At 39.4% G+C, this 23,739-nt stretch overlaps 1 protein-coding gene across 3 annotated transcripts in view; it reads right to left on the bottom strand.

Moving 5' to 3' along the window:
• Positions 1-269: 269 nt before the first annotated feature.
• PCMT1 (protein-L-isoaspartate (D-aspartate) O-methyltransferase) overlaps positions 270-23,739 on the bottom strand; it is a 41,543-nt gene continuing 18,073 nt past the window's right edge. The window contains exons 5-8 of one of the 3 annotated variants that reach the window (XR_009957931.1): positions 21,574-21,694; positions 13,464-13,549; positions 11,764-12,102; positions 270-2,521 (exon numbers count right to left, since the gene is read on the bottom strand). Coding sequence is in view for 2 of the 3 variants with exons in the window: in XM_062572375.1 (XP_062428359.1) it covers positions 2,509-2,521; positions 11,933-12,102; positions 13,464-13,549; positions 21,574-21,694 (390 nt within the window). In the remaining variant the exon portion in view is untranslated. The remainder of the gene's footprint in view (positions 2,522-11,763; positions 12,103-13,463; positions 13,550-21,573; positions 21,695-23,739) is intronic. The other 2 variants (XM_062572376.1, XM_062572375.1) reach the window with 2 other exon arrangements.

The following is a 23,739-nucleotide window of genomic DNA, read 5'->3' as shown; positions in this document are numbered from 1 at the left end:
TACACTGCATCCCAATTAGGGAACACAGCCCGTTCCCTAAACACATTGGTGTGACTTAAAAGAAACTCCAAATAGTTACATAAAACCTCACTCATACTCCACATGGTATTACTAGGTTCAGTATCTGCTGCAATACAATCAACTAAAAATGGAAACCCATTTCAGATCATTTAGTAAAGTAATATTTTTATAAATGTTTGCTTTCTTCTGGGACATGAGAAGTTACATGAAGGCAAAACAAAACAAAACAAAGCAGTCAGACACATAAATACAGCTTCCTCTCAATTTGTTTTATTTGGCAAAGTAGCAATCCAGACAGTTCATACAGCATTTATTCAAGCTCTTCAAATCTGCATTTCAACTTGTCCTTCTCTCCAAGAAGCTTTTACCTCAGAACCATTGATCCATTATGAAGGGGTCTTCATTTTCCAGTTCCTAAATGCTATTCCTGGATACTCTTTTCTGTCTCAGTAACTTGATCATCATCAACCCCTTCTACACAATGGGCACACTAAGCCCAATAGCCTTGGTCCCTGAAGTCTTACACCTCCTGAAGTGGTTCTCTCTAAAAAAGTTGTTGCCAGGTCTCAGCTTTATCACCTCTTTGAGTTAGGCTAGTTTGTTACACTGTGTCCAAAGACAAGAATTTGGATACAGTTAGCTCTTGCCTTTCATTTAACTGATTAAATTAGTGAGAAGATGTAAATAAAGATGAACTCAAATTGAATGGTAACAGTGACCAAAAGGTTGAACGTCAGCATGCATCATTTAAGATATTTCACTTCAACACCACGAACTAGATTCACAGTTGATTGTGGGTTAGTAAAAATTTGCCAGACGCAAGTGGGTTTTTCTGAACTGTGTTTTCTAGAACACGTGATATATTACTTCCTTTATAAGACTGATCCTTGTGTATGTGCTCCCAGGCTGCAGTCAAATTAGGAGGTGGTGTATTATCTTCCAAAACATCTAAATAAAGTGATAAATAGCTTTTACACAAGAATAAGACAGGACTGACCTTCAAAAGGAAGGTTATTTAAAATGTTCCTCTTCCGTGTTCAGAGGCCTTTGACTTTACGCTTTCAGTGATTAATCCTATCACAAAGATATTGCTGTTCTGCCATAAGCAGTCAGATTCATTTTGCAGTGATCACTATGGGTTGTTTTTATGCAGGTTATTTTACGCTATAATCCTTTTTAATGTTAAAAAAGAAAGGAGTATTGTAACATGCAGTTTAATTTCTTGTTACTCAAAACTGAGCAAGAACACACTTCCTCCCTTTCCCAAAGTAGCTCAATTTACTTTCTTTGTTTTCCTGTTGTCATTTTACAGCAGCAAAACACAACTTGAGGCAAAAAAAAGGGTTATACCATTACAGCTTCAAAAATTGAACAATTACATCTCTATTTAAGTGTTCAGGATTTGTTATTGTTCAGTACCTATCAAGTTTTCCTTGTTATACAAGTTGAATTCATCCTCTAAATTAAACTACACCAGAACTTTTCCTTGTTGAAAAATGAGAAAGTTAATACAGCAGATAGTTTTGTCAAAAGCACCTTGCATTTAGAATTAATCTAGAAAGTCATTTTATTGGAATACAGAGATCTGTCTCTGTAGCCTACCACACAGTGATCCTAATACTCCACACAACAAACACACAACCCCCTTTTTGCTTTTAACTTTATTTGGCAAAGCAACACTGCATAAACTGTTCAGTGATTGGGACATAGCTTGTATCATGTTTATGGAGTTAAATCCATGTGTACTGTATCAGCAGTGAGCTATAAAACAATAGAGTTTCAAGACTCTTAATTATTTTAGAAGGGAAAAACATGTTCATTATGTCCAACTTGAACAGCAGAGTTTAATAAGAGCAGCCACACTTCTGATGTCTGTAATATATACAAATGCCTGGTTTTAAGGTAATAAAGCAGCTGATTGTATCTACTACATGCTAGTCTATGACACCATGTCAAAAGCTTTAAAAAGGAAGTTCATCTCCTTTTAGTAGCATCTAGCAGACATTGGAACACAGAAAATCTGATATTACTTACATAGTGTCATAAGGTGCACAGAAGCAGTTTTACCAAGGGACACAGGAGTTGAGAGAAGTGAGTGTTCAAGTACCCTCATCAAAATTAGCGTTCACAAGCTATAGGTCTTTATCTGCTGTTTTGCAGAAATTCATTTCTTTGAACAGATTAAAGTAAAATAAAGGCATGTTAAATGAAATAGTGCCCACATAAAACTTTCCACCATTTCTTTATCAGATTTGCCTTGAGCATCAAAAAAAAAAAAAAAAAAAAAAAAAAAAAAAAACCCAAAAAATCAAAAAAAAAAAAAAAAAAAAAAAAAAACACAAACAAACACCACGCTTTTCCATGCTGATAACAACAGTATAACAAAGTCCAAAACAAGCTGCAATGCTGTTGGTTTTCAAAAAGCTTTTAGAACTGGAGATGAGCAGTCCACTGTAACACTATGTCTGGGTCAAGATGATGTAGCTTTTACAATTCATCCCTGCAGAAAGAAAACACATGCAATTATGATTCTTCTTCCCTGGGAATTTACATTATTTTTTTTTATATATATACTGAATCAGAATACATGTAATGCTCAAACACAGCAGCAAGATTTCAGAAATCTCTCCAAGCATTTTAGCAAAAAGGCAACAGCAATCCCATAACATCTCATACTATTATGTGACATACCGCGAAATATGGGCCCCCTCCTCTGTCTTACACTGACTGGATCATTTGCTTCAATGAACATCCCCTACATCCCAAAACACAGTAGCTTAAAATAGTTACACGGCTACCTGCCATCCAAACACTGCTGCATGGGTGCTGGCAAGAAACCAGGCCAATTTACTAGACAGAGTATTGGCAAAAAGCATTCCCAGGACCTGCCAAAATGGCAGGTTTAACTTCAGCTGCAGTTTCTCAGGAAAGCTAGGAACATAATGCACCAACAGTTTAGAACTTGTAGCACCTATTTTATTTCCCAGAGTAACTATTAGCTCACGAAGGAACTGTATGCAAAGTCAGAACTATGTTAAGGCAAGGAGAGCAGAGGGTTATTTAAAACAAAGGAGACTGATGTAGGAGGAAAAAAGGTACTTCAGAAAGTACCTCTAAATCACTATGAGGACTCTGGAAAATGCAGGCTTTTATTCCTACAGGGCATTTAAAACACCCCGAAACAGAGAACCCATATTCCAACAGTGAAGTTATGATGCATTAGTGATTTATTTAAATATTTCTAAAAACATTAACTTTAGTGCAGTATCCATCAAATATGAAAGCTGTGCACCATTCCATTACTATGACTGCTGGAAAATTCAAATAGAAGTGTTTGCTTTCTTTCCAAGACACAAGCATTCCATAAACTGACAATGACTTTGCTGCAATTTTTCTTTTAGTAGATCATCATCATATTAGTGAAAGCAAATACTGTTTTCATCAAAAAAACTTCACTAATGTGATTGCTGGCCTAATATACAACAGTATTTCCAGCTATCATACAAATTAAGTGCTACATGCACACGAGCAAAAGCTTTAAAATTACAAAGACGTTATCTTTTAGGAGTCATATAGCATGGAATGACAGCATGCAAAGCATTTAAAACAAAAACTGAAAGGCTGTTGAAACTAGTGTTTAAATTACTAGTTTTCTGTCTAGTGCAGCTGAGATGTGAACCTTAAGATTTGTGTTAAATATTTGCATTCTTTGCACTTTGCACTGCCTTCTAATAGTGAGAAATTAAAACTAATTAAAGCTTCAGAGTGTCGCAGTAATTTGAGAAAGTAGAAAACAGCAAAAGGGAGAGAAATGTATCTTGGCAAGGGTAAAGAAAAATCTGTTTATAGCCAAATGTTTGGAAGTTCTCCATATTTACCTGTTTCACAGAGGAGTTATTTACTTCAAATAGGTGAAAATAAAGTAGCATTTGATACTGAGTTTGATATGTGCAGGTAAACTTGGGACAAATACTTCATTCATCCTTAATGCCTCCAGGAGCTGCATCATGTTAATTTTTGCAGCATGAAAAAGCATACGTAAATAATGACTACTGTTATTGTTGTTGAGCCTCATACGCCTACTTGCTGATGTGATCTTCATCCTGAATCTTATCATATCATTTTTAAAAAATTCTCACAGCTTTATAAGAGACTGGCCTTTTACTGTGACAAAGAGTTCTCAATTCTTTAAACCCAGCTACATCCGCAAAAATTTCTAAGCATATGAAAAACTCACACTTGCTCTGAAACGGACAAACATAATTTTACCAGTCCACAAAATCTGGCAAGGTTTTTGCATAATGTGGCTATTGCAATTAACATATTTGAAACATTTCTTTTGCAAAGTAATTTTTGTTCTTAGAATTCAAATGAATATTATTACATCAACATTTTAATTGTTGATGTTGTTTTAAGCAAGCTATTCCTGACAAAATGAATGATATTCCCTGTAAATTCAAGCATATCTTAGTTCAGAAGTCCCTGTCAACATAATGATTTTCATATTCTGCTTATCCAAACATTTACTGTATTAAGGGGATCAGCTTCCATCAAGAGATTTTTCCCTCAGTCTTCCTTAGCTGTTGAATCTAACAGCAGCATGCCAGCCTGTAACAATCCATGATACATGCCTCAAAATTATAAAATTATGCAATATTTATTTCTACCATAATGAGAAACTGATCATGAGATGATCATGTGCTCTATAGCAATACATATATTTGAAAGTTAAAGAAAAGTACTAGATAACCAGAGAGATAACAGTACTCTGCCTGCTACCTAATGTAAACAATTTGCAGACAGTATAGAATCAGTTGGTCTTAACTGAAGTCACATGGATCAGAAGCTGCCAAGCTATGAAATCTATCAGGTTCAAGACTAATCCCAGCGTTACAACAGTACACTAACCTATCCTGCCAGCATTAAAAGGACTTACGCTGCTACAAAACTAACAAGCAGACTCAAAAAAAGCCTGCCTTGTTAGAATATGCTTTTGTCTTCTAGAACCACTGGAAAGATCTACTAACTTGTGTTTTTCTGCCCTTTTCTGGCCAGGACTATTGGCTACGATTCTTGGGCAACACAGGTAATTTCCCTCCACCTTCATATATGTACTCTTTCCAGTTTGCTTACTAGCTCCTACTTGTATATATTTAGGTTTAAGTCATTACAATAGTTCTTCTCAGTACCCTGGAATTCCAGCAAGAGAATCATTCATCTCATATTGTCAATTCAGCCATCAAGACAGCTTTATTTCTATATTTCTAAAGTCACTAGCTCAAATTTGCTATTTTAAAATAACAATAAGCTTGGCTTAATAGTAGGTAACATATATACCAAGAGCATCCCACATTTTTTACAGACAGCATCCAAAAGAAAATTGGGAAAGAGAGTCTCAGAAAATCTGACAAGTAGTATTTCAGGAATACGTCACTGTTAGCTATCTAAAAAGAATGCAAATAACAATAAGAAATAAGAAGTTTGCAACAGAGGTCAGCTGTGAAATTTCTTTTATACAAATCTTCTTGGTAGAAAGTATACAAATTAAATATTTCAACACTATATAAAAATTCATATGTAATTTGCACTTTTGATCCACTCCAGTTTCCTTGTCATTAGGCAACATCTGACTTTCCCTTTTTGATATATTATTTATGAAAATATGCTATCATTACTGATACTATATTTCTAACTCCTAGGATTCAGCCACTCTTTGAATTTGCAGCATTTTCTCAAACAGTGTTTCAGTAGCCAGTTATTTCTCCCTTCAAAATTTTTAAAGGTAAATAAAAATAGATCCATTATTTATACCCAAAATTAAAATCAGAGAGATACTGATTTACACAAGAACTGCCGATAAGGCAGCCAACAAGCTGTGTTCTCAACTGTGAGGCATGGAAGGTCTCACTTCCTCTCTGCCACCAAGAAAAATACTTCATTGGGATGTTTTATGTGAAAGAATAAACATCCTTACCTGCATAATTGTGCAAATGCATAAATGTGTAAACTATTACTGTATCAGAACACAAATACATGTCTTTACTTTGCACCACACCCCAGAGATAAGGTCCCTGTGTACAATCTGCTTCCACATGTCCTACAGAACTGTATTTGAGAAGACTCCCATTCCTATTTGGAGTCTAATCGTACTACTGCAGCTGGATCAAATGCAGAAAAATTCACTAAATTTAAAGAAATGCAAACATATTCACAATATAAGACTCTATATATCACTGCAAAACCCCATTTGAGATCCTTTCATCCAGTTCAAGTTTTCTTTTGCTCTAAGTTCCACTTCTACAAATACAAGAATGATGCAAAGCGTCTGAAGGTAAGTTTAACCTCAGGTACCACTGAAGATTAAATCTCATTTAATAAACCCAATTTTAGAAATAAAGCAAGAGAAAAAGAATTGTTTTAACACTATCTTAAAGTTATAATTCTGTATCTTATTACACTTACTGTGCCAGATTGTGTTTTCATATTGCTTGTGAATAATTAATTTGAAAGTAGTTCTTTTCATCTGGTTGTTTGGAAGATTTTAGGAGAAAGAGTCTGGGAAATATGTAACCTGTCTTAGGCAGGAAAAAAGCCTCAAGAGGATGACTAACAATTTTTCTAACTCCTAGTACTTACTGGCTGGTAACAGTCTCATACATACATGCTGTGCTTATTTATAAAGAGCACCTTGTAGTCCTAATACAGGATACTCCAACATATGCATGGCCAGCAGAAATTCAAGCAGCTTCCTTCTTGCAAACTGGAAAGTCTGCTAGCCTAGGAAAATGCTGGCCTAACAATTTTAAACTGCTTCATGAAGGAAAACCAATTCTTAACATGATGAAACAGTTATCTACATCAGGAATAAGTCATACAACATTATGTTAACTACAAAGAAGACAAGCTAAGCACACAGAATTCTTGAGCTACTCTAAAAAATAATGCTCACATCCAGCTACTGAAATCTAATTATTTTTGCATTTACAGCAACTAGAGAGTCTCATATACTGTAGCCCTTTATTATAGAAAGAAAATAAAACTGAAGATGCTCTTTCAGAGGAGTCACTAAATGATCTTCACTCATAGATCTTCAACAATTCTGAAACTGAAACCAAGAAGCACAGAAGATGCATCCCTTTTACTTCTCACTCTAGCATGGACAGCAAATGCTCATTCATAATTAGCAATTTCCTCATCGTCAGCTCGCTGCCTATACACTTTGGGCTCATCAATAAACAAAAGTGACAAAAGAGACGGAGGTGACTCCTTCTTGTAAGGTACAGAACATATTGGCAGTTATCCTTGAAAACAGATGAAACCCACAGAGGATAATTAAAACACAAAAAAATGTTATAAGAACTATAACGTTTCAGAGCTGTCCTTAAGAGAGAATCCCAACTCTGAAGCAAAATTAAATGTACATAGGAAGAAAAAACATCTATAGCACTGTACCGATTAAAGTATCCCTTCTTGCTATTTATATTTTTCACTCACATTCTCTGGTAGCACCAATATAATTTCTTACTATTAAATAAATAAATAATTCAAGAACTATTTCAAAGAAGAGTAGAAACTCAATCTATGAGAATTGATGGAGGAATAAGAATCTATGGAGGAACGACAATCACAGAATCAGAGAACGTTAAGGTTGGAAGGGACCTCGAGATTATTTAGTCCAACCCCTCTGCTCTAGCAGGGTCATCTAGAGCACATTGAACAGGATCACACCCAGGCGGGGTTTGAGCATCTCCAGAGAAGGAGACTCCACAACCTCTCTGGGCAACCTGTTCCAGGGCTCTGCCACCCTCACAGTGAAGAAGCTCTTCCTCCTAATCGGGTGGAGCTTCCTGTGTTATGGTTTGTGCCTGTTGTCTCTTGCCCTGTTGCTGGGCACCACTGAAAAGAGTCTGGCCCCATTCTCTTGACACCCTCCCTTCAGATATTTCTATGCATTGGTAAGATCTCCTCTCAGCGTTCTCTTCTCCAGGCTAAACAGGCCCAGCTCTCGCAACCTTTCCTCGTAGGAGAGATGCTCCAGTCCCCTAATCATCTCCACAGGCCTACACTGGGGTGTCTCTGGTAGCTCCATGTCTCTCTTGTACTGGGAAGCCCAGAACTGGTCACAGGACTCCAGATGTGGCCTCAGCAGGGCTGAGTAGAGGGGCAGGATCACCTCCCTCGACCTGCTGGCAACACTCTTCCTAATGCACCCCAGGAGACCATTGGCCTTCCTGGCCACAAGAGCGCATTGCTGGCTCACAGTGAGCTTGTTGTCCAGCAGCACTCCCAGCACTCTTCTCCGCAGAGCTGCTTCCCAGCAGGGCAACCCCCAGCCTGTAGCGGCACATGGGGTTATTTCTCCCAAAGTGCAGGACCCTGCACTTGCCCTAGTTGAACTTCATGAGGTTCCTCTCCGCCCAGTTCTCCTGCCTGTCCAGATCTCTCTGAATGAATGGCAGCACAGCCCTCTGGTGTATCGGCCACTCCTCCCAGCTTGGTATCGTCAGCAAACTTGCTGAGGAGGTACTCTGTCCCTTCATCCAGGTCATTGATGAATAAACTGAACAAGACTGGCCCCAGCACTGAGCCCTGGGAGACACTAGCTACAGGCCTCCAACTACACTCTGTGCCACTGATCACAACCCTCTGAGCTCTGCCTTTCAGCCAGTTCTCTATCCACCTCGCTGTCCACTCATCTAACCCAGTCTTCCTGAGCTTGCCTATGAGGATGTTATGGGAGACAGTGGCGAAAGCCTTGCTGAAGTCAAGGCAGACGACATCCACTGCTCTCCCCTCATCTACCCAGCCAGTCGTGCCATCGTAGAACGCTATCGTATTTGTTAAGCAGGATTTCCCCCTGGTGAATCCATGCTGACTACTCCTGATCACCTTCTTTTCCTCCTTCCTGCATGCTTGGAGATGACATGCAGGATGAGCTGTTCCATCCCTTTTCCAAGGATGGAGGTGAGGCTGACTGGCCTGTAGTTTCCTGGGTCCGCCTTCTTGCCCTTTTTGAAGTTTGGAGTGACACTGGCTTTCTCCAGTCCTTGGGCACCTCTCCTGTTCTCCATCAACTTTCAAAGGTGATGGAGAGCAGCCTGGCAGTAACACCCACTAGCTCCCTTAGTACCTGTGGGTGCATCCTTTGAGGCCCATGGATTTGTGGGTGTCAGGTTTGCCTAAAAGGTCTCTAACCCGATCCTCCCCGGCCAAAGGAAAGTCTTCCTTTCTCCAGACCTCCTCCATGGTCTCTGGGCTCTGGGATTCCTGAGGACTGGCCTTAGCAGGAAGAGACTGAAGTAAAGAAGGCATTCGGTAACTCTGCCTTCTCTGTATCTTTCGTCACCAGGGCCCCCACGTTATTCAGCAGCAGGCCCACACTTTCCCTAGTCTTCCTTTTGCTACCGATGTATTTGAAGAAGCCCCTCTTGTTGTCCTTGACATCTCTTGCCAGATTAGTTCCAAATGGGCCTTAGCCTCCCTTGTCACATCCCTGCATATTCCAACAACATTCTTACATTCCTCCCAAGTAGCCTGTCCCCCTCTTCCACTTTCTGTGTACTTTCTTCTGCTGCTGCTGTTGGAGTTTTGCCACGAGCTCCTTGCTCATCCATGCAGGTCTCCTTCCCCCTTTACTGGGCTTCCTTCTCCTTGGGATGCACCACTCTTGAGCTTGGAGGAAGTGATGCTTGAATATTAATCAGCTCTTGGGCCCCCCCCTTCCTTTTAGGGCCCTTATCCATGGGATTCCTCCAAGCAGATCCCTGAAGAGGCCAAAGTTTGCACTCCTGAAGTCCAGGGTTGCCATCCTACTTATTGCCTTGCTTCCTCCACACAGGATCCCAAACTTCACCACCTCATGGTCACTGCAGCCAAGGCTGGCCCCAGCCTTCACATCTCTAACCAGTCCTCCTTTGTTGTTTAGGACAGGGTCCAGCAGGTCACCCCTCGTCGTTGGCTCCTCCACCACCTGTCTCAAGAAGTTATCATCGAAGCTCTGCAGGAGCCTCCTGAACTGTTTGTGCCTGGCTGTGTTGTCCTTCCAGCAGGTATCAGGGCAGTTGGAGTCCCCCATGAGAACCTGGGCCTGTGACTGTGAGGCTACTTTCAGCTGTGTGTGGAAGACCTCACTGACTTCCACTTCCTGATCAGGTGGTCTGCAGTAGACACCCACAACAGTGTCCCCCCCCCCCCCCCCCCCGTGTTAGCCTGCTCTTTAATCCTCACCCATAAGCTCTCAACTCTCTGTGGGTTGAAAGGACCGAAGACAATCTATTAGTTGTTTCTGAGGTGGTAGAAAGAATGGAGTACAAAAATCCATGGGAAAGAGATGCAAAGACCTCACAATCCTAGTTCTAAATACACAATACCACTCTGACGACTACAGAAGGATAAACATGCATGTTCCAGAAACCCTTCAATAAACGCTATTTATAAAAATGGGTGTTGCTGTTTAAAAACAAAAATCGCAACTATAAACAGAACAAGTGGAAATACAAAAAAAGAGAAAAAGTATAAAACCTCTCTGAAAAAAGAAAACCTCAGAAATAATATTATTCTTTTTGAAGTAAGCAGAGAGCGGAATACAAATTTTAATCCCATCCTTCTTGTTTGCCAGAGTAGGAAACTGACCACAAAGCTAAACTTCCAAAGCCTTACACAGAGGCAGGAAGCCCAAGAGAACCACACTGAGGGAATACTGGCAATGTGCTAGGATAAAGCATTAATTTGCATAACAAACTTGAAACATCTGAATAGACAGCATGCCTCACAAGTTTTGAATTAAGCAGCAACTCATTAAAGTTGTTCTCAAACTAATTTGTTCATGGCGACTACACAGTAATCCATCAAACACTGAAGCAGGTTTCAAGTTAGGAGCAGTAATCCAGACTGCTTTATTTGTACTTTTTATGTACATTTTGATAACTCAAACTTTACGTGTTGAAGTGGACAAACCACCAGCAACACTTCAGAATATATGGGGGAAAAATAAATTTTATAGTTTTAAAGCTTGAAAGTTATTTTCAGAGCTCAGTACACATGCACACACTTCATTAATTCAGCTGATACATTCACAAGTGGTTTTTTGTCCAGGAAGCAAAACTGGACTTTGCTTTGTTCATTTGCATACTAATGCCTAGCATGGTTTAAGACGATAGCTGTGCTGTGTCTATGTTATTGGCCATCTAATTCAGCAAATTGGAAGGTTTACTATCTCTAAGACAGCCTTTAGAGTTTGCTGTGTTGAAGAATACAAGTACGTCCCTCTCCACCAGGGACAGGTGATAGACTTTTATTAACCTGTCTGAGAAAAATCTGAGCACTACTCAATAGCATCTGTTCTTTAAGAAGGCAATTAACTTCTCCATATTTTGCTACTTGGAGGCCCAGGGAAAAGTACTTGGGAGATTACCTATATTGCCCCCTTAGGATCTTAGAAAGATTTTTCTTCACTTGTAAAATTAAATTATATACACAAAATGAGCTCTCAATGAGCAAGCACTTACAGGGCAAGACTATTTATTCTGAAGTAGTATTTTATACTTTACCGTAATTACTGGGCTGGCTAGTTTAAAGAGTTCAGGGAAGGGAAGTTTAAATTTAGAAAATATTATGCTCAAACAATAAATGAGAAACTTCAACACAACAAAAGACTATAGAAAACATGAGTCCAAAAGAGACAAAGTGCAACCCATGCAATATTTTTCTTCTGCTTTTAATTTAACTTAAACTTAGCATAACCTCCTTTTGGTGATGTAGGAATGCAGACTGAGTCACTTTTCATGGTATGGAAGAGCAGAAAGCAATGACAGCAGCAAAGGCAGGCCTTGCAGTCTATCTGCTTAAAATTCACACCCTTTCACCTTGCGTGTGTGTGGAAGTAGTAAGTGGAACAGAAAATCACTTCCACCTGGACCACTGCTTCTCTTTATCTGTTAAAGGCACATATATCACTCCCATCAGAGGCTTCATTTTGACACTGCCATCTTCTAGTTTGTCATACTGTTCAAGCATCTGGTTTCCTCCTGCAGGACCGACTGGCAATATCAATCTTCCGCCAGGTTTTAACTGATCTATAAGCTAGAACATAACAGAGAATTTAGTGTAATCAGCCATTGCAGAAAATCTGGATATAAAGTTCATTGTATTAAGTGAAAAGCTTAAGCACATTTTATCTATCTGCTACTATGTAAGACATAAAAAGTTTTTTTTTTAGTTGAAGCAGTTAAATGTACTGAAAACAATAGTATAACAACAACATGGTACAATAATTGGTATTACAGAAAAAAAATCACAATAATTTCATACAATTCCCAAGGATTTAATGACATTTTATTTATCTTTCTAGAATAATTTTAAGTTGTACACTTATGACCGAACAGTCCCTCTTACCCTCTGTGAATGCAGTAGCATTTTATGAAACTAATCTGAAAGGTATAAATACGATTAGCATAAGTGACAATTAACAGAATGTATGATAGAACTGCTTGTAAACCTCTTTTTTTTCCTCTCCTTTCAAAATTAAAGTGGAATGTTAACTACAGAAGTCTCAATGAAAATTCAGTATTCTCCAGAAGCCAGGGGTAGAGAGGTGAAGGAAATATATACCAAAAAAATCACTAATAAAAGTCATCATTAAGAAATCATTCACTAATGTGCTTTAAACAACCACTTCAATTGTCGTTCGTCAACACTTTACTGAAAACATCCCACTTAAAAAAGAGAGCACCAAAAAATCCAACAGTTGACATCTGGAAAAGCGTAGTCTACCTATAGCAACTCAAACCTCCAGTCACTCAGTATTCCTCATTAAAACTCATATTTAAAAGAAACCTAACTGATACTTAGCACATTGAGCTATTTAAGATCACAGTATTTAAATTTACTCTCCTCCTCTCTTGGGGAAAGGAATAGAAAATAAAGCTTAGCTTATCTGTAAGAATGGTAATTTACTTCAGTTATGCACACTCTGAAGTCCCTAGTTACTCTTCAACCTCTCTAGGAAAAACTACATTGTTTTTACTTCAGAAGCTATGAACATAAGGCATTCTCTGTCTTTCCAGTCAAGTATGTTGCTTTTTGTACAGGTCCAATACCTTGGGAAGTGTGAAACAAAGATTTGTATTTTATAATTAAGTGCTGATAAAACCAAATTAATTTATTAAACAGAATATTCAAGTTCATTGTGATATTACAGATGGTGAACAGACCATTTTAAAATACATTTTTTTCTAGGAAAGTTATTAGATCATGCAACTCTTGCAAACCAATAGGAAGCCCAATTGCAATAGAAACAGAAAACCCACACCATACATTAGCATCATCTTACCTACTGGCTCTCTAGCTGTGGGAATCTGTCAAGTGTTTATACATACATATGAAAAAAAATATTCTTTACAGCAAAAAATTTACAGAATCAGACACACAAAGCAAAGGCTTACTGCTTGGGGCACTACTGGTGCTGCAGCTCCTACATGAATTGCATCGTAGGGAGCTTCTTCTGCATATCCCATTCTTCCATCTCCCACTGCAAGAAAACACTTTTTTAACCTTTCAAAGGAGTGGAGAAAACAGCTGATCTGTCATATTTATAGGTAAATAAAAGGCTATATTCAAATTTCAACTAAAATTCTCACCCGTTGAGCTGTAATAACATGATAAAATCATTTTTTAAAAAGTACAATTATGAAATAAATTTAACACAAAACCCCTCATACATATACACACAAATACACAAATCAATAAAATATAAGAAATACTACTGAGACACCTGAAACCAGAAAGCATGAATTTACAATGAAAGTTCTTTGCAATATGTAGGCCATCCAGAAAAGACACCTGAGCATATATGGGCCCTACCACTCCAATGCAAGTGACTTTCCCTTATTATCATTTTTGAAAATAAGCTTTTCCTTGCAAAAACCATTGCTAAATATGACACAAACATAACTCACACCATTTCTAAACATAACACATATCATTAGTCTAAAGCATAAAATCTCAAGGGCACATATCAGAAGGCGTGGAAAGGACGAAGGAAGTTTTCACACACTACACTACTAGTAAATAACCTCTGTGCTGGAATGAAGTCCATCTCTACATTCAAGTCCTACACAATTCCACACTCATCCCCAAACAACGCCCCTTTGCTTGCAAAAGGGTCTCACCATCCTTCCTGCAACAGCAATTGCTGGGATAACACTGATAGCAGGTCAGACCTGTGGCTAAAGCTCTAAACGGTTGCTAGCAATAGATTGGGAGTAGTTAAGTTATTCAGGGGGCCACTGATGCAGCTTTAGCTTTGGTGGAGAACAGAGATGCACCCTACCACAGATAGGTCACACCACTACAACTATGCAAGTGAAATGAGACTTAAAAATAAAAAAAAAAAAAAAAAGGAAAAAAAAATTGCTATCAACTGGACTAGGGCCAATCTGAGAAAGACTCCGAACTCAGGCCCAGAAATTATCCTGATTTAACTGCAGTTGACATTTGAAGATGAAAAAGGGCTGTACCAACAAGAAGCAGAGAATATGGTTTATTTCACTATTCAAATCTGAGTCCCTTCTCTTCCAAGCAAAACAGATATACTCTAATGAGATCCATTCATCACTTACATCTTGAAATGCAGCAAGGTAAGTTTGAAAAAGAGAAGGCAGAAACCTTGTTCTCCTCACTGTTTAGTTTTAGAAACAAAACACAATACAAGTTAAGCAAGTAAAACTGCAGAGATTAATGTCTCCTTGGGTTTTACGTAGGTCACAAACCTCAGGGTCATTAGAAATACATTCACACTGGTCACCCTGACAATGAAAAAAAAAAGCGTGTGCGTGTGTGTGTGTGTGTATAAAAAATACAATACAATATATACTTTATGATATATATCTTATAATATGATACATATAAAAATAAAATCTGTCCTGCTTGAGATCAAAGGTCAGCAAAACTAAAATATTATAATCTCAGTACTTACTGAGTACTGCACAATAGCTTTCAGGAAAATAACCCTGTTTTTCTATTCACAACCTGGTCATCAGCATAGAGGGTACATGGGACATGCATCACTGAGATAAAATTATTTTCAGTACTAAATTCTTAAATATGTAGAACTACTTTAAACAAAAGCAGCCATTCTGAAGATTGAGACGTACAAACGTGCCTAGGCCGTCTAGACAAAGTCGGAGGTAAGAGTGATACCTGAACTTGAATTGAAAAATAAAGGCTGTTCTAAGTACTTGCTATATGAAAAAAGGGGGGGGGGGGGCAGAAAACCACACTAACCTGCTCATTTGTAGCATGTCCTAATTCTCACAGTAAGTCTGCTGCTTGCAGACCCCACAGGAGGTTGACACCAGGACCACTATTGCGTGACAGAATATCAAACTCAATTGGGAAAATCTAATTATACTGCTCAGAACTCAAGAATACGAGATTATCAAGTAACAGTGTTGGCAGTAACTCAGGAGTGAGACAAATGTTAGTACCTGTAGATATGACAGCCATTCACTGAGTATTCTCAAAAGAACTGAATGGAAGAGACCATCTAAAAAAAAAATAAATAATTCAGACTCCAAAGACGCCTAAAATAACTGTAACTTCTAGCAACTCTTGTGGCAAACTTGTCAAAAATGAGGATGGGATTGAACCAGGCAAAAGAAGCGAGCCTAATTCTTTGAAAAATCACCAGTAATATTGGCAAAGATCTCAGCTCTCAGCTTTGTGCTTTTCAACAGCCCAGTTATCACAGAACTGAAAGGAAAATAAAATTGAAATGGAAGTCCTCATCCAGTGACTCTATGTGACAACTAATATGTGACAACAAGAGAGACCAAACACTGAGGCAAGTTGTGAAGGAGGAGGATGTGAATACGGTATCCACAATATTTAGAGCAAGTCACCAGGAAATTCAGAGCAAGTTAGGCACTGAAGCCTAACTGGAGTTTTTTTTATGAATAAAAGTAATAAATGAAGATATATCATCCATAAATTCATACTCAGCACATGTAGGAGTCAGCAACTGGAGAAGAAGAAAATGTATGAAGGCTGATGAACACGTTCTTCTGCTCAGCCAAGTAGTTGCTTGGGGCCTCCTGTCTTTGGACTGAGCTTAAAGATTTCAAAAGAAACCATTATTACCATAGAATAAGTAAAATGCTAAGTGAATTAAAAGAACTTCTGAGCCCCTGCTAAAAGCTGGAACATTGTCAACTTTTTGCCTTTCAACAACTAAAAAGCAGGGAAAATACAAAAGCGACCATTGCAGGTTTCATTTTGTCCTCAGTGACAGGGAGGGCCATCTTGATAGTAATTAGATACCAAAGAGGATGAAAGAGCCTATAGGAAAATTTGGACAGCCCCTTGAAAGGATTAAATGCAGAGATTTTGCTATCCTTGAAACAACATCCTACATCCAAAGCTTAAGGACTATAAAAAGAGAGTATGTTTTCCTAGTAGCACGAGATTCCTTTAAGGTTGAGTGACACATTTCCTCATACAATCAATTCTAACCGACACAGACTCCAACTAGGTCGCAGGTGGAGCTACTAAGAACTACAAATATTTCAGGAGAACACATGCCTACAGATGAACTCCACCAATTTGTTTTTTATAACTGATGCCAGTAACACAGACGAAAGTTCCAGTAATCCCAGGACATAGCCTCTTTGACCCTGCCGAAGTGCATTCTACTGGAATAACCACCTCATTGTAGTCAAGTGCGTCATTTACATATCTGCCCATATTTTAGTAGCACCGTACTGCCTCCTCTAAAAAGGAAGCAGTGATAGATTATTATGTAAAGCCTCCGCTCTATTACAGAAAGCAATGGAGAGAGACATCTTAGGCTCAAATATACAGATACAGCTTTGAATGATGTTAGTTATACAGGAAGACTATTGCTCCCTAAGATTCAGCCGCATGAGGTTGAAGCACTTGTTTCCAGCACTACTACCAAAAGAAGAGACTGCTAAGTTGAAGAGATGGCTGTGGAAGAAATTTCTAAGTAGGTCTCTGAAGAATAAGATATATATTCCAATATTCAGATGCACCTTGTGCCCTGTCCAGAGAAACCTGGGAAGATGACTTCTGCACATGTTATCACTGATGCTGTTAAAAGGACCCAAAAGATCTACACAGATTCAATAGTTCAAACCAGAGTTACTGTGTTTAGAATTGGCACCAAATAATCAGGATCCTTTATATGCGCTCAGTAGATAAGTAGAGCACCCTTCTTTCCTTTTCAACATCCACACACTCTCCAGGCTCAGGTACTCAGCTGTATATCCACCCACAACAACAACATACACTTAGATGATAAGAGGATAATTTGTTTTTAAAGTAAAATTCAATGTGGCACAAAAAATATTCCATTATTCAACAGCCGGGGGGGGGAAAGAAGGTAAAATTTTGAGCTAGTGCTCACATACTGAGTAAATAAGATGGCAACCCTGGACTTCAGGAGTGCAAACTTTGGCCTCTTCAGGGATCTGCTTGGAGGAATCCCATGGATAAGGGCCCTAAAAGGAAGGGGGGGCCCAAGAGCTGATTAATATTCAAGCATCACTTCCTCCAAGCTCAAGAGTGGTGCATCCCAAGGAGAAGGAAGCCCAGTAAAGGGGGAAGGAGACCTGCATGGATGAGCAAGGAGCTCGTGGCAAAACTCCAACAGCAGCAGCAGAAGAAAGTACACAGGAAGTGGAAGAGGGGGACAGGCTACTTGGGAGGAATGTAAGAATGTTGTTGGAATATGCAGGGATGTGACAAGGGAGGCTAAGGCCCATTTGGAACTAATCTGGCAAGAGATGTCAAGGACAACAAGAGGGGCTTCTTCAAATACATCGGTAGCAAAAGGAAGACTAGGGAAAGTGTGGGCCTGCTGCTGAATAACGTGGGGACCCTGGTGACGAAAGATACAGAGAAGGCAGAGTTACCGAATGCCTTCTTTACTTCAGTCTCTTCCTGCTAAGGCCAGTCCTCAGGAATCCCAGAGCCCAGAGACCATGAAGGAGGTCTGGAGAAAGGAAGACTTTCCTTTGGCCGGGGAGGATCGGGTTAGAGACCTTTTAGGCAAACCTGACACCCACAAATCCATGGGCCTCAAAGGATGCACCCACAGGTACTGAGGGAGCTAGTGGGTGTTACTGCCAGGCTGCTCTCCATCACCTTTGAAAGTTGATGGAGAACAGGAGAGGTGCCCAAGGACTGGAGAAAGCCAGTGTCACTCCAAACTTCAAAAAGGGCAAGAAGGCGGACCCAGGAAACTACAGGCCAGTCAGCCTCACCTCCATCCTTGGAAAAGGGATGGAACAGCTCATCCTGCATGTCATCTCCAAGCATGCAGGAAGGAGGAAAAGAAGGTGATCAGGAGTAGTCAGCATGGATTCACCAGGGGGAAATCCTGCTTAACAAATACGATAGCGTTCTACGATGGCACGACTGGCTGGGTAGATGAGGGAAGAGCAGTGGATGTCGTCTGCCTTGACTTCAGCAAGGCTTTCGCCACTGTCTCCCATAACATCCTCATAGGCAAGCTCAGGAAGACTGGGTTAGATGAGTGGACAGCGAGGTGGATAGAGAACTGGCTGAAAGGCAGAGCTCAGAGGGTTGTGATCAGTGGCACAGAGTGTAGTTGGAGGCCTGTAGCTAGTGGTGTCTCCCAGGGCTCAGTGCTGGGGCCAGTCTTGTTCAGTTTATTCATCAATGACCTGGATGAAGGGACAGAGTACCTCCTCAGCAAGTTTGCTGACGATACCAAGCTGGGAGGAGTGGCCGATACACCAGAGGGCTGTGCTGCCATTCATTCAGAGAGATCTGGACAGGCAGGAGAACTGGGCGAGAGGAACCTCATGAAGTTCAACTAGGGCAAGTGCAGGGTCCTGCACTTTGGGAGAAATAACCCCATGTGCCGCTACAGGCTGGGGGTTGCCCTGCTGGGAAGCAGCTCTGCGGAGAAGGACCTGGGAGTGCTGCTGGACAACAAGCTCACTGTGAGCCAGCAATGCGCTCTTGTGGCCAGGAAGGCCAATGGTCTCCTGGGGTGCATTAGGAAGAGTGTTGCCAGCAGGTCGAGGGAGGTGATCCTGCCCCTCTACTCAGCCCTGCTGAGGCCACATCTGGAGTCCTGTGACCAGTTCTGGGCTTCCCAGTACAAGAGAGACATGGAGCTACCAGAGACACCCCAGTGTAGGCCTGTGGAGATGATTAGGGGACTGGAGCATCTCTCCTACGAGGAAAGGTTGCGAGAGCTGGGCCTGTTTAGCCTGGAGAAGAGAACGCTGAGAGGAGATCTTACCAATGCATAGAAATATCTGAAGGGAGGGTGTCAAGAGAATGGGGCCAGACTCTTTTCAGTGGTGCCCAGCAACAGGGCAAGAGACAACAGGCACAAACCATAACACAGGAAGCTCCACCCGATTAGGAGGAAGAGCTTCTTCACTGTGAGGGTGGCAGAGCCCTGAAACAGGTTGCCCAGAGAGGTTGTGGAGTCTCCTTCTCTGGAGATGCTCAAACCCCGCCTGGGTGTGATCCTGTTCAATGTGCTCTAGATGACCCTGCTAGAGCAGAGGGGTTGGACTAGATGATCTCTCAACCATTTTGTGATTCTGTAATCACTAAAACAGAAAACGGAGCTAACAGAGCTTCCTCATGGAAGAGGTTTGTTGCTTGCTTTTAAACCTAGAGCTGATCTGCTGATAATATACTCAAGCTTTCAGTGTCTCTGTGCTAACCTTTCACATAGGGAGTTGTAGCATTAATACAGAAATAGGGAGAAACTACTTTTCTTTGCTAGGTTTATAGTACTCTCATCACTTCTGGCTATGCCCGCATTAGGAAACAGTGCAACACAATAGGAGCAGATCTGTAGGACAAAGCATTTAGTGCTGACAACCATGCAACACATGCATTTCAGCATGTTCGCTCCAGACTAGTCCTAGTCTTTCTGGCTTAACACTCATTAATATTACAAACACATGTGATCGCTTCCCAGAACACACAACACAGTTTAGTTTCATCCAATAGGAAGTTGGTGCTCTCCAAGACTACTCTATGATGTGAGCCAAAGTGTGATAAATGGAAACAGTTGACAGATTCACCTCAAAGGTACCTTCCTGAGCTAAAATAAAAAGCTGCTATGGACATACCCTAAGTACACCTATTTCCTTGTTCTGAAATGCATTTATAGCATATCTGAGGTGCCACAAAGCAACACAGAATATTTCAAACAGGCCTGTCAAAAGCCAGTGACTGACCTGGCCAGCCAAACTCAGTTTCAAGCACCAACCAACCCTGTTCACTATTTTTTTTTTACAGTTTTGTTTAGATTCTAGATCCACAACAAAGGGCTCCCTAGAATCCAGCAGAGTTGAAGCATTCTTCTCTACCCAGTTCACAAACCGGCTACTCCTCCACCTCCACTTTCTTTATGTATCTCACAACAAAACTGTACATAGTCATTCTGCTACATAGTCAAACATAATATAGGTGGTGAGATTCACTTTAAATTCTAGACTCTCAAAAGCGTCAGAGTTTGATTTAGATGTAATTGGAAGCAAATGTCTAAACTGCTCTTGCAAACAGCACCAAGAGAGGGGAGCAGGGAGTATAGTTTCTAACAGTTCTAGTATAATACCTTTTCCAAGAAACTTTAAGCCATACAGTATCCATCACTTGGAACACATTCTATACATGTGTTCAAGTATTTGTGTTGATCGGCTTGTTTCCAAAAGATTTGCAGAGCCCCCCATTCATGAAATAAAGAATCAAGGACCAAAATGGGAAGAAGCTGGGTAACACTCAAACATCACAAACCATAAAATCTTTTCCCAGTATTTTTGTAAGAGCAGCCCCAAAACAATCCATAGCCTTTCAAATTCCTTTTAAACTTAATCAATAGAATGATAATTGTGCAAATGCTTTCATTCTGCCAGCTATATTCAAAATAAATAAATAAATATTATTTAAAACAATTCACTGTTCTTTTTAGCATTATTCCCTATCAGTAACTGATCTAAACTTGGTATCAATAAACCACTTCTGAAATGGAAACGATCATTTTAAAAATAACCGACACCAACTTTAGAAACGCATACTGCCAATCCAGTACTTTCACTTTTGACTTTTTGCATGCAACTTTTTCAATTACTTCATCAGAAGCATAAAGGCTTTGTTAAAATGCTTGAATTTAAATAACACTATATTCGTTCAAGAAAAGTTGTAGGTCCCAACCCAGTTTTACACTGTAAACAATGTGACAGAGCTTCAGCATGAAAAGCTGTGTCACAGAAATACACTTTCATGTTAAATAAGCATCTGTAATAGAATGATTACATGTTCTTTAAAGTTACTGGAAGCCACATACTCAGAAGTGTGCAAAGATGACATTTTTCATAGGCCTAAAGAGGGCTTGGATTTTCAATTGGCTCTTCTTTCCTTGGTTCAACTTCTTAAATTGTAACTTTTAACCATACCTAAATTCCAGACATTTTCAGCCAGTTGCTAGAAAGAATATTAGTTTAACTAATATATCAGAGTATATCAGAGTGTGATGCTCACCAATCAGTTTCACTCTTCCTGACGACAGCAATGTAGGATCATCTTTTTTGACATTATTTATTGAGTCATCTACTAGTTCTTTGATATGATCAATTCCTACAACTTGTCCTTTGGGACCAACCTGGAATAAAAATATACAGTTGAATAATTTCTGCTAGTTTTAGTTTATTTATGGAATCACTATTTTTATCTCCTGAACCCATCTCTCTAGAATAAAAACAAAAACTGTTAAGTGATACTGTGTTTCCCCAATGTTATGAAAGCTACGGCTTAAGATCAGACATTCTGGCTGCTAGAAGCAATGGATATTTAGAGTACATCAGTACAGTTTCATAAATGCTTGTTATAGTTATGAAGTGATTCAATTAAGTTACAGCATTAGTAGAGATTTCCATTCTCAGTTTTTGGAAGGTAAATTATATCATGCATATTTGTATTGCCTGCAATAGGAAGCAAAAACTTCAAGGACAAAGATTACAACTTTCACATTCAGTAAACTTACTTAAAGATTAAGATTTTTCTAGAGTTGACCTTACTTTAGAGACAATATTAAGTCCTGTATTTTGTTCTACATTATCTCAAGGGTCCTATCCTTTAAGAAGAAAATTCAGCAATTAACAGCAAGGGACCAATACCTTTCAGCTCTTGTATTCATGAATCTACATTCAGATTTACAACTCTCTTCCACAAGAAGAATGGAACTTTTTAAAGCTCAAAACTGACAATGGTCACAAGATGGGGGGAGGGGGGAATAGTGGAGAGAGAAGAGAGAAACTGTATCAGAAAGTGCATATACTTTTACAGAAAATCACAGTAACAATACCGTTACAGTGATTCTCCTGGAATTTTCTCTTTACTCCACAAGTCACTTCCGTTTTGGAAAGAGGTGAAAAAAATCTTAATCCTTAAAAATCTGACTATTTTTAACAAGATCCAGTTCAAAGAACACAGTGGCAGAATGTCTCTTGGCTGCCACATGCTATCACACAATCCTGTAGTTGAATGGCCACATTTGAATTTATTGGTTCTGTTTCTGTATCTTACATTTTAACTTTGCAAAAGCACATAAAGCTAATAATTGGTTATCAATATCATGTTTCTTTTTTTCCTGTTTTGCTATTTAACATAGCACAAGATTTATGTTAATAACATCGAAATAGAAGTATTGGCTCTTCTTTTTCAAGTGAAACAAGGCAAGTCTAGCTTTTGAAAAAGAACATGATACAGATTTCAAGTTTTCACTATGACAACCACAGGTTACTATTTGGAGGAATGCCTGCCAGTCAGCTGCATCAGAAGTTGGCAAAAGATCCAGTGTACCCCTGATCTTCAACAAAGGGTAACACAGAATTGGAAATTCAGCAAAATGGGCAAAGCATGAAATAGCCTGATTTAAAGTAACAAAAACTCCTAAAAAAGTCAGCAGCTTGTCACAATCCATTATGCTATTTCTGAATCCTCAGTCTAGACAGTCTTCACCTATTGCCCTGAAACTTCAAAGCATGTGTCATTAAGACAATAACAAAATGGTACAACTTTCAGTGTTTCCATGGTATGTTTAGAACAGAAATATATCACACTCTTTCCATAATTCCTGCACTTACAGAAGGGGGGGGGCTTTCAATTTGCTACCAGTCTTTAAAAGTGAATAAAATTATCTACAAAGCACACAAACTTAAATAAATTTTCTCATATCAGTTTAACAGCAATCTTAAAATCCTTAAAATACTTTCCTAATCTAAGTAGAAATAAGGCTTTCCCAGAAGAACCACAAATAATATTATCCTCATAAAACAGCCATAGCATCCATGTGTACTCAGATACTCATGGCCCAGATCTAAGCTGTTCATTCTAGATCTCTAGCAGACTGAGAAGCAACATTCATGTGATTCAGTAAGCACATCCCCAAGAAGACCTCCAAGATAAAGGCTTTTGCTACCAAAATTCAGTTAACAAAAGCTTGAAAGAAGCACATTATATGGAATGACGGTAATGTTAGAAACAACAGAAGAAGAAAACTGTGACAGAGCAATATATAGTGACTTGTCTATAATTATTCAACTGGATGAAGCCAGGTCCATGCCACAGTAAAATGCTATCAAGCAGAACAAAAGCACTTACTCAACACTTGTCATAAAACACATCTGTTAAGCATTGCACAAAATA

This window comes from Rhea pennata, chromosome 3 (assembly GCF_028389875.1).
Source record: "Rhea pennata isolate bPtePen1 chromosome 3, bPtePen1.pri, whole genome shotgun sequence".
NCBI classification, from domain to species: Eukaryota; Metazoa; Chordata; class Aves; order Rheiformes; family Rheidae; genus Rhea; species Rhea pennata.
This window is presented reverse-complemented; position numbering and strand designations above follow the sequence as displayed.